Source organism: Macaca nemestrina, chromosome 10 (assembly GCF_043159975.1).
Source record: "Macaca nemestrina isolate mMacNem1 chromosome 10, mMacNem.hap1, whole genome shotgun sequence".
Lineage (NCBI taxonomy): Eukaryota > Metazoa > Chordata > Mammalia > Primates > Cercopithecidae > Macaca > Macaca nemestrina.
Window position 1 is genome coordinate 110,066,565 of NC_092134.1, and position 15,819 is coordinate 110,082,383.

At 45.7% G+C, this 15,819-nt stretch overlaps 1 protein-coding gene across 12 annotated transcripts in view; it reads right to left on the minus strand.

Annotated features, from left to right (window-relative positions):
* The window catches only part of LOC105484277 (BICD cargo adaptor 1), a 308,598-nt gene that overhangs the window by 272,940 nt on the left and 19,839 nt on the right, over positions 1 to 15,819 (minus strand). For 11 of the 12 annotated variants that reach the window (XR_003018633.2, XM_011745777.3, XM_011745776.3 and 8 more), the window contains exon 1: positions 960 to 1,650. The exons of the other annotated variant lie outside the window; for it this stretch is intronic. Coding sequence is in view for 10 of the 11 variants with exons in the window: in XM_011745777.3 (XP_011744079.1) it covers positions 960 to 1,172 (213 nt within the window). In the remaining variant the exon portion in view is untranslated. Of the gene's footprint in view, positions 1 to 959; positions 1,651 to 15,819 lie in introns of those variants that run through there. 12 annotated transcript variants of the gene reach the window in all.

A 15,819-nucleotide genomic window follows, 5' to 3' on the forward strand; every position in this document is an offset into this window, starting at 1 on the left:
CCATAGTGCCTCAAGAATCACGTAAAATAGACCGAGTTACTTAAACAATATGTATGTTCTTAAGAGCGCTTGATAGGAAATCAAAGCACGTTCATTGTTTTCTCCCATACATCTGACAGGCTTTAAAAGAGGCCAAATACAAAAAAAAAAAAAACTGAAGACAGACATTATACATCACCCATTTATGATATTCTGGTTTTATAAATATATCATTTCAACCAGAGAAGAGCCTCATTTGAAATGCAACACTACCCACGTATTTCATATACACCACTCTTTCAGACTATTTGTAGGTGAGTTCAATTTTTTCTAGTCAGGGTGACCTCATAAGACTTGGGCATGGCCCAGCCTCCTCCGAGGTGAAATCAAGGCAATGGGATCACCCAGCAAAGTTGTTTTTCTCCTGCAGCCCAATGACAAGAATGACTAAAGCCAAGCAGAATGAAGATTGCCTAGCCTTTGTCAAATGGGATTGGTGCGGAGTTCCCTCTCTCACCAAGGAGCGGTTACATGTAGAGGAAAGCTGAGGTACCATACAGTCTACATCCTGAAATTGTGGGTCCTCAGGCACAAACCTCATCACTTCTGTGGACTATGAAACTGTCGCTGAAACCTGGGTTTGAGATAACAGCGGTTTTGAGAAGTTTGATTTATACATTCCAACCCACTTGAATGTCGCCTTAGAGTGCTGAGACTTGAAGACTCTTACGAATCTCCCTCCCCCGCAGGCCAAACAGCCATTGCCTCCCAAATTCCAGCTTATATATTCATTTCTTTGGCAATTTTTCTCTTGGGGGAGAAAACAATGGAATCTTTCAATCTTCTCTTATCAACAAAGGGCCCTAGAAGAAGAAACAGCCCTTTCAATCACCTCCTTCATGACTTCTTGATCATGATGAGTGGGCCTTGCGGGTGGGGGGAGTGCGGGCCAGGAAGGGGAGAGGCGACAGGCAACTCACCTCTTTGAGCTGCTCCAGCTCCTGTTTGAGGCTGTCGTACTCAGCCTCCAGCTCGTCATACTGCTGTTTGAGGGTCAGCTTCTCCTCCAGCACCACCAGCCCATACTCGGCAGCCTGGATCTTCTCGTGGGTGGTCTCCGTGAGCTCCTTGGTCAGCCTCTCTATCTCAGTCTTATAATGGTCCACCGTCTGCAATACCTCTTCTGCGGCCATAGCCCCGGTGGATGGAAGCAGGAGGGGGTGACGGGGTCGGGGAGATGGATGCAAAGCTGGCGGGGAAAGGGAGAAGGAAATGGGAAGGGAGGGGTGGAAATGGAAAAGAAAGTACTCTGGATGAATGAGCAGCGCGATACCCCGCAGGCTCTGGTGGCAGCGGCAGCTACACCACCCGAGAAACTGACGAGAAATGCAACATGGAGAACAGGGCAGAGGGTCAGGGGCGAGGCGGCAGAGGCCGCCGCATGTGTCCTCGGGGCCGGCCCCTGCGTGCGGTCAGCAGCCGTGCGGCATGGCCCGGGCTGCGGCGGCCGGGGGCGGCGAGGGGCTCCGGATTCTGCTTATTCAGAGACGCCCGGCCGCCATGTCTCCCGGGCCGCGTCACTGCAGTCTCGCCCTGGGCCTGGCGCGCTCCGGCTCGCTCGCTCGTTCCACCTGCTCCCTCTGGCCCTGCAGCAGCCGGTGCGGAATGATGCGGTCTCGGGGCCGGCTCCCTCCCTTCCCGCGTGGCGGCGGCTGCGAGCAGGGGGCGGGGAGCGGATGGAGTCAGCGCGGGGGGAGGAGGGAAGGACCAGACGGAAACATCCCGAGGCGCCTCCCGCCGGGCGCGCGGGGCCACCGCCCGCTGAACCGCGAGGCGCGCCAAGCGGAGGCGCAGGCGACGGGCCCGGGACTGGGAAGCGGTGGGGCTAGCGCGGCGGGAGAGCCTCCTCCCTGTCCGGCTCGCGGGGGCGGGAGCTCCTCCTAGGGCTTTGTCCCGGTGGCGGTAGAAGACCCTGAGAGCGGCGTGGGCGCCCGGGCTCTTTTGCTACGTAGAGGGCCGAAGCTCAGAAAACTGCCTGGAACGCTTTCTCCCGAGAAAAGCAAACAAAACTATCGCGGTCGCGGCCCGCGCATCCTCCTCGTCCCCTGGGCGCGCAGAAGGCTCTCTGGGCCACCTGCCCCCAAAAGAACGCTGAGTTTCCAAAGCCTTCAAGACACACCCCCAAGGAGCCTTCGTCCGTCGTCCCCCTCTCTCCCTGCCTCTCCCGAGTCTGGCCTGGGCCATCTAACACTCTCACCAAATAACCTTATCATCCTCTCAGGACAGTCCGCTAAATATTGCTCGCTCTCGCCCAGCGTATCACAAGAGCGCTATCCGCTCAGAAAAAAAATCTCCATAATACATGCACCCAGGAAACCTCTCCAGGTACTGTATATCTTGCCCCAATAGTTTCCACCAAAGCACCTTGCTCTGTGTCTTCAATAAAGGAAAACTGCATGAAATGCCCTATATAAGATACCAGCAATGCCCTACAATAAGCATTTTTTAAGCACTAAGAGCTAAGAGTTCTTGAGACCCATGCCAAGCATTCTTCTAAGTATGTAGCATGCGTTGTCTCCAATCCTAACAATGCTTTGAGGTAGGAGCCATTATCCGCAGTTTACAGGGGGTGAAAGAAAGGCAAAGGGAGATGGGGTGATTTGCCCAAAGTCAGGCAACTCTGGAATCTTAACTCTGGAGCACTAAACGGGATTCATCATGTTGGCTTCAGGTTCACTCATTACTCATACAAACCCAGCAACTAAATATTACATGATTGTAAGATAATCACATTCATCTACATAAAGAGTGATGATGAACGGTTGCAAAAGGAGGTGAAAGCAAAGTAAGAGTGGAGGAAATGAAAGAGCGGAGAAGGGTGGAGAATCAAGAGGAAAGAACGCAATAGAAGAGAAAAGAAGCGATTTCTGTGTAGCGGGAGGCTGTGAGACCCGCAGATCGGTGGGTCTTTCCAGTTCCTTCCCTCTCTTCTTCTGCATGGCACGTCTTCCGGAACTGTTTCTCCGTGGCCAGGTGTTCAACACACATGCCTTTTCTAAGTTAGAAAGCAGGACTCAAGTCTCTCATCATTGTGTACCTGGTTAAGAAAAAAAAAAAAAAGACAATTGTTGACCGGGCACAGTGGTTCAAGCCTATAATCCCAGCACTTTGGGAGGCCGAAGCAGGTGGATCATTTGAGGTCAGGAGTTCAAGATTAGCCTGGCCCACATGGTGAAACTCCGTCTCTACAAAAAAAATACAAAAATTAGCCAGGCGTGGTGGTGCACACCTGTTATCCAAGCTACTTGGGAGGCTGAGGCAGGAGAATTGCTTAAACCCAGGAGATAGAGGGTGCAGTGAGCCGAGATGGCGCCACTGCATTCCAGCCTGGGCAACAGAGACTCCATTTCAAAAAAAAAAAGGGCCGGGCGCGGTGGCTCAAGCCTGTAATCCCAGCACTTTGGGAGGCCGAGACGGGCGGATCACAAGGTCAGGAGATCGAGACCATCCTGGCTAACATGGTGAAACCCCATCTCTACTAAAAAATACAAAAAACTAGCCGGGCGAAGTGGCGGGCGCCTGTGGTCCCAGCTACTCGGGAGGCTGAGGCAGGAGAATGGCGTAAACCCGGGAGGCAGAGCTTGCAGTGAGCTGAGATCCGGCCACTGCACTCCAGCCTGGGCGACAGAGCCAGACTCAGTCTCAAAAAAAAAAAAAAAAAAAAAAGACACTTGTTGATGGCACGGGAGGAAAAGCAAATGACAGTGCCCTTCCAAAGCTTCCACTAACAGGCTGTCTGGATGTGTTTTCCATTGCTTCACAAACCAGACAAGGTTCCTTCTAAACGCCAGTGATCACAACAGCATATTCTCATGTGATTGTCTGATCTGAAAATAAAACAAAAGAATATTCTCTTGTGATTGTCTGATCTAAAAATAAATAAATAAAAGGAGAAAACACTCGAAAAGTGCAGCTACCATAAATTCCAGCTTTGTAGAGAAGCGGATGATAATGACTACAACATCCGACCTATCTTTCCTTATCTCACACTCCAGGTGGGAAGCCCCTTCTGTGTGCTCCTGTGGCATCTGACCTCTGACATGTTCATGAATGATGATGAACTGCTGAAGAGAAAAGAGATGGAACCTGCAACTGCAAGTTGCTAACCTGCCTTTCCAGGAAGCCCCTGGCCATTCCTCACTGTATGAATTGTAAGCATAGTCCTTCCAAAGGGATCATAAGACTTGGACTAGATTGCCTGCACTTCCCTCTCCTTTGGATCAGACTAAGAACAGAGTTTGCCTCTGTGACTTTCCTTTTTTCTAAATTTCCATTGCGGCCCAGCCCCTATGCTCTATCCTGCCCCATTTTTCTGATTGATACACTTTTGTCACTTGTCACTTTTGTCTGATTTCAGGCATGTCTTGCACACTCTCACACTTTAAGATGTTGCTTAGTTGAACTTTGATCCTTAAATGTTGGTATTTAACGTAAAGAAGATAAACTTATTTTCTTGTTTTTTTTTTTTTTTTTTTTTTTTCCTAAGACAGGGTCTCCATCACTTCGGCTGGAGTGCAGTAGCATGATCATGACTCCCTGCAGCCTCAACCTCCTGGGCTCAAGCGATCCTCCCACCTCAGCCTCCTGAGTAGCTGGGACTACAGATGTATGCTACCACACTCAGCTAATTTTTTAAATTTTTGTAGAGACGGGGTCTGCCTATGTTGCCCAGGCTGGTCTCGAACTCTTGGGATCAAGGGATCCTCCCACCTCAGCCTCCCAAAGTTCTGGGATTACAGATGTGAGCCACCATGCCCAGCCAAATTTATTTCCTATATACCATGCTGTTCCAGTGCGGTATTTCCCTCTTTTTTGGTATATGCCATATGTATTGCATATATATATCAATGACAGGAATATAGAAAATAATTTCTTAAAGCATTCTTAGGCTGGGTGTGGTGGCTGATACTGGTAATCCTAGCACTTTGGGAGGCTGAGGCAGGAGGTCACATGAGGCCAGGAGTTCAAGACCAGCCTGGGCAACATAGAGAGACTTCATGGCTACAAAAAACTAAAAAATATTAGCTGGGCATGGTAGTACATGCCTGTGGTCTGCACTACTTAGGAGGCGGAGACAGGATGATGGCTTGAACCCAAGAGATTAAGGCTGCAATGAACTGATTGTGCCACTGTGCTCTAACCTGGTGACAAAGCAAGACTCATCAAAAGAAAAAAAAAAAAAAAAAGCACAAGCTACTCTACTTGGGTCAGATCCAACTTTGCCACTTACTAGCTGTGTGTTTCTCAGTTGCCTCATATCCAAAAAGGAGATAATAATATAATCTAATTATGAGATTGTTGTGAATAGAATAGTATCACACACCTAATAAGCATTTTATATGTGCTTTTAAAAGGTTTTAAAAGAAAAACAAGGATAAAATTTAGGTAAAAAGAAGAAAAAAATAATAATCAGTGGAGATCTCTCTGAAGAAGTGATATTCATTTTATTATCTAACGAACAAAAAGGAGTTGGATATATAAAATGTGGGGGAGAAGCTTTTCAGGAAAAGGAAATAACACGTGTAAAAGCCAAAGGCAGAAAAGAGCTTGTTGAGTGCAAAGAATAAAAATCAGGGAGGCTGCTGGGTGCAGTGGCTCATGGCTGTAATCCCAGTACTCTGGGAGGCAAAGGTGAGAGGATTATGTGAGCTCAGGAGTTCGAGACCAGCCTGGGCAACATACCAAGACCCCATCTCTACTAAAAAAAAAAAAAAAAAAAAAAAATTTAATCAATCGGGCATGATGGTGCATACCTGTAGTCCCAGCTACTTAGGAGGCTGAGGTGGGATGATCCCATGAGCCTGGCAGTCAAGGCTGCAGTGAGCCGTGATTGTGCCACTGCACTCCAGGCTGGGTGACAGAGCAAGACCCTGTCTCAAAAACAAACCAAAAAAAAAAAAAAAAAAATCAAAGAGGCGAGGATTAATAAGCTCAAGGGAAATGACCTAAGACTATATCAAGAAGTCAGGCAACATCAGAGAGATAGGCAGGGATTATACTTGCCTTGCAAGTCAGAATGAAGAATTTGGGTTTTATTCTCAGGGCAGTGGGCGGCCTTTGATGATTCTTTAGTCAGGAAATGAAATAGTTATATTTGTATTTTAAGAATGTCGGCCGGATGCAATGGCTCACACCTGTAATCCCAGAGCACTTTGGGAGGCTGAGGCAGGCTGATTGCTTGATCCAGGAGTTCAAGACCAACCTGGACAACATAGTGAAAGCCCATCTCTCAAAAAAATTATTTTAAGTTAAAATTTTTCTACCGCACACACAAAAAAGTTGGAAGTTATCAAAAGATCGAAGTAGGGTCCCTAGTTAGGAAGCTGTTGCAGTTGTCCAGGAAAAAGAAAATCATGGCCTAGACTGAGGTGATAGCAGCTGGGAAAAGAAGTACATGGATTTATATTGAGGAAGGAGTGGAATGGGAGGGTAGAATTCTTAAGACCTTGTTGAGGATTGAATGTGGGATAGGGAGAAAAAAGGAATGATAAATAAATTCTAATTTTCTGACTTGGGAAGACGGGCTGCCATTTAGTTAGCTGGAACAGTTTCAAGAATTCTATTTTGAACATATTAGACTTAAGACACTTTTGAAACATTTGTGAGTTTGGTTTGGTTTGGTTTGGTTTGGTTTGGTTTGGTTTTTTTGAGATGGAGTCTCCTTCTATTGCCCAGGCTGGAGTGCAGTGGCACGATCTCGGCTCACTATAACCTCCACCTCACGGGTTCAAGCAATTTTCCTGCTTCACCCTCCCAAGTAGCTGGGACTATAGGCAAATGCCACCACACCCAGCTAATTTTTGTATTCTTAATAGAGACGTGGTTTCACCATGTTGGCCAGGCTGGTCTCGAACTCCTGACCTCAGGTGATCTGCCCGCCTTGGCCTCCCAAAGTGCTGGGATTACAGGCGTGAGCCACCGTGCCCAGCCACTTTTGAGACATTTGAATAGAAATATTAAGTTGACAATTTGATGTAAGACCAAAATTAAGAAAACACTTCTTGGGAGGTATGATTACTTTGCTTTGAAAATCATTAGCATTAGATGGCATTGAAATCAATGGAAAACAGATGGGATTATCTAGGGAAAGATGTAAGTAAAGAAAAGAAAGGGATCTAGGATCTAGCCCTGAGGTACCCCTATAAAGGTTGAGTTGGAGAGGAAAAGCCAGCAAAGAGAGTTGAGAGGGACTGGGTGCAGGGGAAATCAGGAGAGAAACATTTGAAAGGTAACAAAAGAGAAGTGTGTATAAGGAGCTAGGGAATAAGGACCAAGTCAGTGCCAACAAGAGGTCACAGCAAAGTGCTATAAGAACACACAATGTCACTGGACTTGGCAACATGGAAGTGGGTGCTCTTGAAAAGGTTCATTTGTGTGGAACAGAGAAGGCAGATACCATGTTGTAGTGGATTGCAACATGAATAGAAATTTAAGATGTGTGCTGGGCGTGGTGGCTCATACCTGCAATCCCAGAACTTTGGGAGGACAAGGCAGGTGGATCACCTGAGGTCAAGAGTTCGAGATGAGCTTGGCCAACATGGTGAAAACCCGTCTCTACTAAAAATACAAAAATTAGCTAGGTGTGATGGCGCACACCTGTAGTCCTAGCTGCTCGGGAGGCTGAGGCAGGAGAATTGCTTGAACCTGGGAGGCGGTGGTTGCAGTGAGCCGAGATCATGCCACTGCACTCCTGCCTGGGCAACAGAGCAAGACTCCATCTCAAAAAATTTAAGATGTGGAGACAGCCTAATCAGACAACTCCATGTCCCCACAAATGATGGCAGGGAGAACACACAATGAGAAGGTGGATCTGTGGGGCACTGGGGTGCTCTGCTGTGCATGGCTGGTGGGAAATATGCCCTTCGAGAGCGCATCACATACTGAGATCTCCAGATGCACCCTCAAGGGAGACGTGTGGCTTCCACAGCAGTGCCTTCTGGGGCCAGGACTTCACCTCCAAGCTGCTTGGATACCAGCTCTCTCAGTGGCTGTCCTTGTCCACTTTAATCACCTGTACCCTTTAGCTGTCATCCTCCTATCCCATCCCCATCCTCCACCCCATTACCCCAGTCCTCAGGAACTACTGAACTATTTTTGGTCTCTGTAGCTTTCCCTAATCTTGATATTTCATATAAATAACATCACATAATATGTAGTCTTTTGTGACTGGCTTCTTTCTTACCATAATGTTTTATTTATTTATTTATTATTATTATTTTTTAATGTTTTCAAAATATATCTATATTTTAGCATGTGTCATACTACTTTCCTTTTTTTTTTTTTTTTTTTTGAGACAGAGTTTCGCTATTGTTGCCCAGGCTGGAGTGCAGTGGCGTGACCTTGGCTCACTGCAACCTCCACCTCCCAGGTTCAAGGGATTCTCCTACCTCAGCCTCCCGAGTAGCTGGGATTACAGGCATGTGCCACTATGCCTGGCTAATTTTTTTTTTTTTTTTGAGACGGAGTCTCGCTCTGTCACCCAGGCTGTAGTGCAGTGGTGGGATCTCGGCTCACTGCAAGCTCCACCTCCCGGGTTCATGCCATTCTCCCACCTCAGCCTCCTGAGTAGCTGGGACTACAGGTGTGCACCCGCCACCATGCCTGGCTAATTTTTTTTGTATTTTTAGTAGAGACGCAGTTTCACCATGTTAGCCAGGATGGTCTCGATCTCCTGACCTCGTGATCTGCCCGCCTCGGTCTCCCAAAGTGCTGAGATTACATGCGTGAGCCACCACTCCTGGCCAATGCCCGGCTAATTTTTTGTATTTTTAGTAGAGACAGAGTTTCTCCATGGTGGTCAGGCTGGCCTCGAACTCCCGACCTCAAGTGATCCACCCACCTCGGCTTTCCAAAGTGCTGGAATTACAGGCGTGAGCCACCGTGCCCGGCCACTACTTTCGTTTTCATGGCTGAAGAATATTGCATTGTGTAGAGATACCACCTGTGTATCCATTCATCAGTTTATGGGCATTTGGGTTGTTTCCACCTTTTGGCTATTACGAATAATATGTTACGAACATCGTGTACAACTTTTGTTGTGGACATATGTTCATTTCTTTTGGGCATACCTGGAAGTGGAATTGCTAAGTCATGTGTTAACTCAAAGTTTCACATTTGGAAGGACTTCTGGATTGTTCCCCAAAGTGGCTGAACCATTTTACATTCCCAACACCAGCGTATGAGGGGTCTGATTTCTCCACATCCTTGACAACCGTGGTATCATCTGAATTTTTGAGCCCAGCCACCCTAGTAGATGTAAAGTAGCATATTTTGTTGCGATTTTGATTTGCAATTCCATGATGGCTAATTATGTTGAGCTTTTTTTAATGTGTTTTTGGCCATTTGTATATCTTTGTTGGCAAAATGCCTGTCCAGATCCTTTGTCTACTGTTTGAGTTAGTAATCATTTTATTATTGAATGTATGGGTTCTTTGTATATTCTAGATGCAAGTCCCTTATCAGATATTTGATTTAGAATGATTTTCTCTCAACGGGGGGTGGGGGGGGGTGGGGGTTGTCCTTTTACATTTTTAAATGGCCCTTTATCTGGGAGCAGTGGCTCCTGCCTGTAATCCCAGAACTTTGGGAGGCTGAGGCGGGCGGATCACTTGAGGCCAGGAGTTCAAGATGGGCCTGGCCAACATGGTGAAACCCTGTGTCTACAAAAATACAAAAATTAGCCGGATGTGATGGCGCATGCATGTAATCCCAGTTACTTGGGAGGCTAAGGCAGGAGAATTGCTTGAACCTGGAGCGGAAATCGCGCCACTGCACTCCAGCCTGGGCGACGGAGTGAGATCCTGTCTCAAAAAAATAAGTAAATAAATAAAGTGGTCCTTTAAAAAGGAAAAGTTTTTAACTTTGATGAAGTCTAATTTATTTTTTCTTTTGTTTGTGCTTTTGCTGTCGTATCATTGCCAACTCTGAGGTTGAGAAGATTTAGACCTATGTTTTATTTTTAAAATTTTTTAGTTTCAGCTCTTACATTTAGGTTTCTGGTTCATTTTGAATTAATTTCTTTAAATTGTGTAAGGTGAGGGTTCAATGTCATCCTTTGCAGGTGGCTATCCTGTTGTCCCAGTATCATTTGTCGAAAGGCTATTCTTTCCCCACTGAATGGTTTTGATACCCTTGTCAAAAGTCACTTGACCACAGACATATGGGTTTATTTCTAGGCTCTCAAATCTATTCCACTGGTCTACATGTCCATCTATCTTAGTCCATTCAGACACCTATAACAAAATGCATGAGACTGGGTAATTAATAAAGACCAGAAATGTATTTCTGCACAGTTCTAGAGACTAAGAAGTACAAGATCAAGGTGCCAGTAGAGTTGGTGTCTGGCGAGGGCTGCTCTCTGCTTCCAGGGTGGTACCTTCCTGCTGTGACCTCATATGGTGGAAGACCAGAAGCACAAAAAAAAGGGCCTAGCCTATTTCCCCATATGCCATCCATGAGGGCAGAACCCACATGCCCGAATCACCCCTGAAGGCCTCACCTCTTAAACTGCTGCATTGGGGAATAACTTCCAATATGAATTCTGGAAGGGACACAAACATTCAAACCATCACGCTATTTATGGCGCTACCACAATGTCTTGTTTACCACTGCTGTGTAGTAATTTTGAAATCAGGAAATGTGAATCCTGTAATAGAACTTGCCACACAGGCTGAGGTTTCAGGTAATGTCAGAGAGTAGATGAAGCTAGAAGGTCACAGCTTTTACTCAGGATTCTAAAATAAAACTTAGGCAAAAAGGCTATTGTGGCTGGGCACAGTGGCTCACGCCTGTAATCCCAGCACTTTGGGAGGCCAAAATGGGCAGATCACTTGAGGTCAGGAGTTTGAGACCAGGCTGGCCAATATGGTGAAACCCCATCTCTACTAAAAATACAAAAATTAGCTGGCCCTGGTGGTGCATGTCTGTAATCCCAGTTACTCAGGAGGCTGAGGCAGGAGAATCACTTGAACCCAGGAAGCAGAGGTTGCAGTGAGCTGAGCTCACGCCTTGGATTCTAGCCTGGGTGACAGAGGGAAACTCCATCTCAAAAAAAAAAAAAAAAAAAAGGTCAGGTGCAGTGGCTCATGCCTGTAATCCCAGCACTTTGGGAGGCCGAGGAGTGCAGATCACCTGAGGTCAGGAGTTTGAGACCAGCCTGGCCAACATGGTGAAACCCCGTCTTTACTAAAAATACAAAAATTAGCTGGGCATAGTGGTGCATGCCTGTAGTCCCAGCTACTCGGGAGGCTCAGGCAGGAGAATCACTTGAACCCGGGAGGCGGAGGTTGCAGTGAGCCGAGATCGAGCCACTGCACTCCAGCCTGGGCGACAGGGCAAGACTCCATCTCAAACAAAAAAAAAAAAAAGAAAAGAAAAGCAAAAAAAGGGCTGGTGGGGCGCAGTGGCTCACGCCTGTAATCCCAGCACTTTGGGAGGCCTAGACGGGCGAATCACGAGGTCAGGATATCGAGACCATCCCAGCTAACACGGTGAAACTGCGTCTCTACTAAAAATACAAAAAACTAGCCGGGCATGGTGTCAGGCGCCTGTAGTCCCAGCTACTCGGGAGGCTGAGGCAGGAGAATGGTGTGAACCCAGGAGGCGGAGCTTGCAGTGAGACGAGACCACGCCACTGCACTCCAGCCTGGGCGACAGAGCGAGACTCCATCTCGCCTATTTCCTGGTTAGCACAGTATTCCACAGCCTGGGAATAAGAAGTTGATTCCCTAACAGGAAAGCATCAATCTCCTTTTCTTAGAAAAATAGACAGACCTGACTTTAAAACTTAGTCATCCTACTCTTCCAAGCTATTTGATCTTATACAAATTACCTGCTCAAAGTCTTGGTTTCCTCATTTGCTGATAAGGAACAATTATGCCTACTTCATAGAGAGGTTATAAGGATTCAATGAAGATATGCCTGTAAAATACCTAGCACAAGTGCTCATGTCTTTCTTTTTCCTAGGACCTTCCTTCTGATGATGCAATAATATTTGTCAAGGAGTTCAGGAATAAAAAACAAACACAAAGACAAAGATAAAAAGCTTGTGGATGAGAAACTAGATGTGCCTTTCGTGTGGAAACTCTGTTCTGGATGTCCTTAGACTGTAATTTAAGGAGACTCATAATGGAGATTTGAGATTTAATGCATATCAGAATTTGTATGGAAGTTGAAATAGCCCAAGGAGAGGATCTAGAATGAAAAGAAAGAAGGACTGAGAAGGAATTTGAAGCAATACCCACATTTAAGGAGCACTAGGGGAAAGGGGAAGGTGCAATTCTTGAAGAAGGTGTAGTTCTTGCAGTATTTTGTGTGTACACGTTTGCGTGTGTGTGTATGCTATTAAAATAATCTCAAGCTTGTTAGTTCAGCCTCTTCCCCTTAAATATAAAGAGCTTCCCCTCACCAGCCCCATTTTGTCATACTGATGTCCGGGGGCATGGTTACAGAGGATGCTCATACAGCGTAATGAATGAGGAACCCAACAGAGTTGTGGCGAGGCAATTGTCAGTTTAATGCATACGCAGGAAGGAGCAAGGCCTTCTCCATATCTCTGTGAGAAGAGATTGGGGTAGACCCTGGAGTGCTGGTAATGGGCAGGTTGTCATTCAGGTGAAGGCCTGTCTGACAGGGAATGAGGAGTCATTGGGGACAGAAATCTCCTAGCTCTGGGCCCTCTCTCTCATGGACAACTTCAGGGATTAGCTTTTTAGGTTCCTAAAGGCCCCTCTGGAAATCCTTCACATTGCTACATTTCTCCCCAGTTTTTCCCCCCACATGGTCTTTATGCCTCCTCATATACATGCCTGCTTCCTAATCAAATCAAATCAAAACTGTTTTCTTCTTCTTTCCCCTTGGTTTGATGGTCGGTCATACCCAGGACCCAAGCAGTTAGTAATTGAAAACTGATGCCTCTTTCTAAGATACTCCAACCCATCCAGAAATTGTCTTTCATCTTTCTATTCAGTAAATAAAAGAAAAAAATAAGTCTCCATATCAAGAAAAACTAAAGATTCATACCTTGCTCTCTCTATATATATATTTTATATATATATATAAATTTTTTTTGAGACAGTCTTGCCGTCGCCCAGGCTGAAGTGCAGTAGCGCGATCTCAGCTCGCTGCAGCTCCATATATATTTTAAACATTGTTGAGATTACATATTACATATAGTTTTGTATCCTGCTTTATTTAATACTATAGTTTGAGAACATTTTCATATTATCAAGACATCCTAAACATCATGTTTAACAGCTATATAATTGATCATTTCATATTATAATATTTTTCACCATTCCTATCTCTAGTATCCTGGTCTTTAATGCACATAAGACTGACAAAATAGGCTGGGCACAGTGACTCATGCCTGTAGCCCCAGTGCTTTGGGAGGCCCAAGGCAGGCAGATGGCTTGAGCCCAGGAGTTCGAGACCAGCTGGGGCAACATGGCAAAACCCCATCTCTACAAAAAATACAAAATTAGCCAGGTGTAATGGAACACGCCTGTAGTCTCAGCTCTCCAGGAGGCTGAGGTAAGAGGATCACCTAAGCCTAGGAAGATCAAGGCTACAGTGAGCCAAGACAACACCACCACACTCCAGCCTGAGAGCAACACGCTGTCTCAAAAAAAAAAAAAAAAGGGGGGGAGGGAGGGGGACTTACAAAATAGAACAGGTAAATTCTAGATATTTGTTGAAAAGCACAATCTCAGTCTCATTTCTCCCAGCATCTATCAAAGGCTATAAGTCCACTCACTCTCAGGTATCCTACAATCCCCCAAGCAGTAGGGACCTGGGTGCCTGAGCCATATCCTGGTTGCTTGTTACCATGTTTTGATGTTGGGCCATAAGCCCTAAGAGAAAAGCTGGAAGCCTCAACCCAGTGGAAGTGATTGTATTCGTCTGTGCTCATGCTGCTAATAAAGACATACCTGAGACTGGGTAATTTATAAAGGAAAGGGGTTTAATTGACTCATGGTTCAGCATGGCTGGGAAGGCCTCAGGAAATTTACAATACATGTCCTTCTTCACATGGTGGCAGCAAGGGTAAGTGCAGAGCAAAAGGCGGAAAGCCCCTATAAAACTATCAAATCTCATGAGAACTCACTATCGCAAGAACAGCATGGAGGTAACTGCCCCCATGATTCAGTTACCTCCCACCAGGTCCCTCCCATTACACGTGGGGATTATGGAAACTACAATTCAATATGAGATTTGGATGGGGACACAGCCAAACCATATCAGTGGTCATCTTGCCTAAACAAGGATGCTGTTGAGGTCATTATCCATTAGTTCACACAGTGTCTCTTTTTACAAGAACCTTTTGTGTTCACAGAATAGATCTATGTCTGGTCTTACTACCTAGAATTGTTGGCTTCTTCTGAGTAATTGGTCTGCTTTTATCTTATGAATACTGTAAATTGTATAACTGATCAGATTTCCTTTTATCCACAGGCTGCTAGAAAGTTTCTAGCCAATTTTGTGGTCCTCTTAGCAAGTGTATAGGTCAAATTATATTTCTTTTTGGCCTCATTCCTGGCTCTGTTTTATGCCTATCTTTGCCATTGTTTTTCTCTCTCCTACAGAATACTTGAGATTGTCTTGCATTTTATACAGCTCTGCCTGCTGCCTTAAGCCTCTTCTGAAACTAGGCGGTTGAGCATACTGATTCAGAGCCTGCCTCTGACGTTAGAGCCACTGTGCCTCCGTTTTTTCTGTACCTCAGTTTCCTCCTCCATAAAAAGGGAATACAGTATTGCTTCATAGAGTTCTGATGAGGATTAAATGACAAAATACATGTAAGGACCTCAGATGTGTGACTAGCTTGTAGTTAAGTGCTTAAAATAAATTTTAAAATAATTAAAAAGAAACTAGCCGGGCGCAGTGGCGGGCGCCTGTAGTCCCAGCTACTCAGGAGGCTGAGGCAGGAGAATGGAGTGAACCCGGGAGGCGGAGCTTGCAGTGAGCTGAGGTCCGGCCACTGCACTCCAGCCTGGGTGACAGAGTGAGACTCCGTCTCAAAAAAAAAAAAAAAAAAAAAAAAATAATTAAAAAGAAATCATTGTAATCATTCTCCTATTATTGGAGTTTAACCTTGTATAGAACTTACTCCAAGTAGAGTTACTACTAGGTCCAAGAGTATGAATGTTTTGAAGGCTGTGAACTAGTTTATGTGTCAGTTGGAGTGGAAAAGAACTCCAGCTTTCCCATGCCTTTATCAGTGCTGAATGCTATTACTTTTAAAACTCTTTGCCAATTTGGGCCAGGTGCGGTGGCTCACACCTGTAATCCCAGCACTTTGGGAAACTGAGGCAGGCAGATCACGAGGTCAGGAGATCGAGACCATCCTGGCTAACACGGTGAAACCCTGTCTCTACTAAAAATACCAAAAAATTAGCCGGGCATGGTGGCGGGCGCCTGTAGTCCCAGCTACTCGGGAGGCTGAGGCAGGAGAATGGCCTCAACCCAGGAGGCGGAGCTTGCCCTGAGCCGAGATCGCGCCACTGCACTCCAGCCTGGGCAACAGAGGGAGACTGTCTCTCAAAAAAACAAAACAAAACAAAACAAAACAAAACAAAACTCTTTGCCAATTTGACAGGTAGAAAAGGGGTATCATCTTATTGTCCTTCCAATGTACATTTTATTGGTAACTAATGAGATTGAACCTTCTGACTCAAAACACTACATTTATTTGTTTATTATTTCTATTCTCTTTCTTTCCATCTTTTGCAATTTTTCCATTGAGGTCTTTGTGTTTCTTTTAATCTGTTTAAATAAGATGAT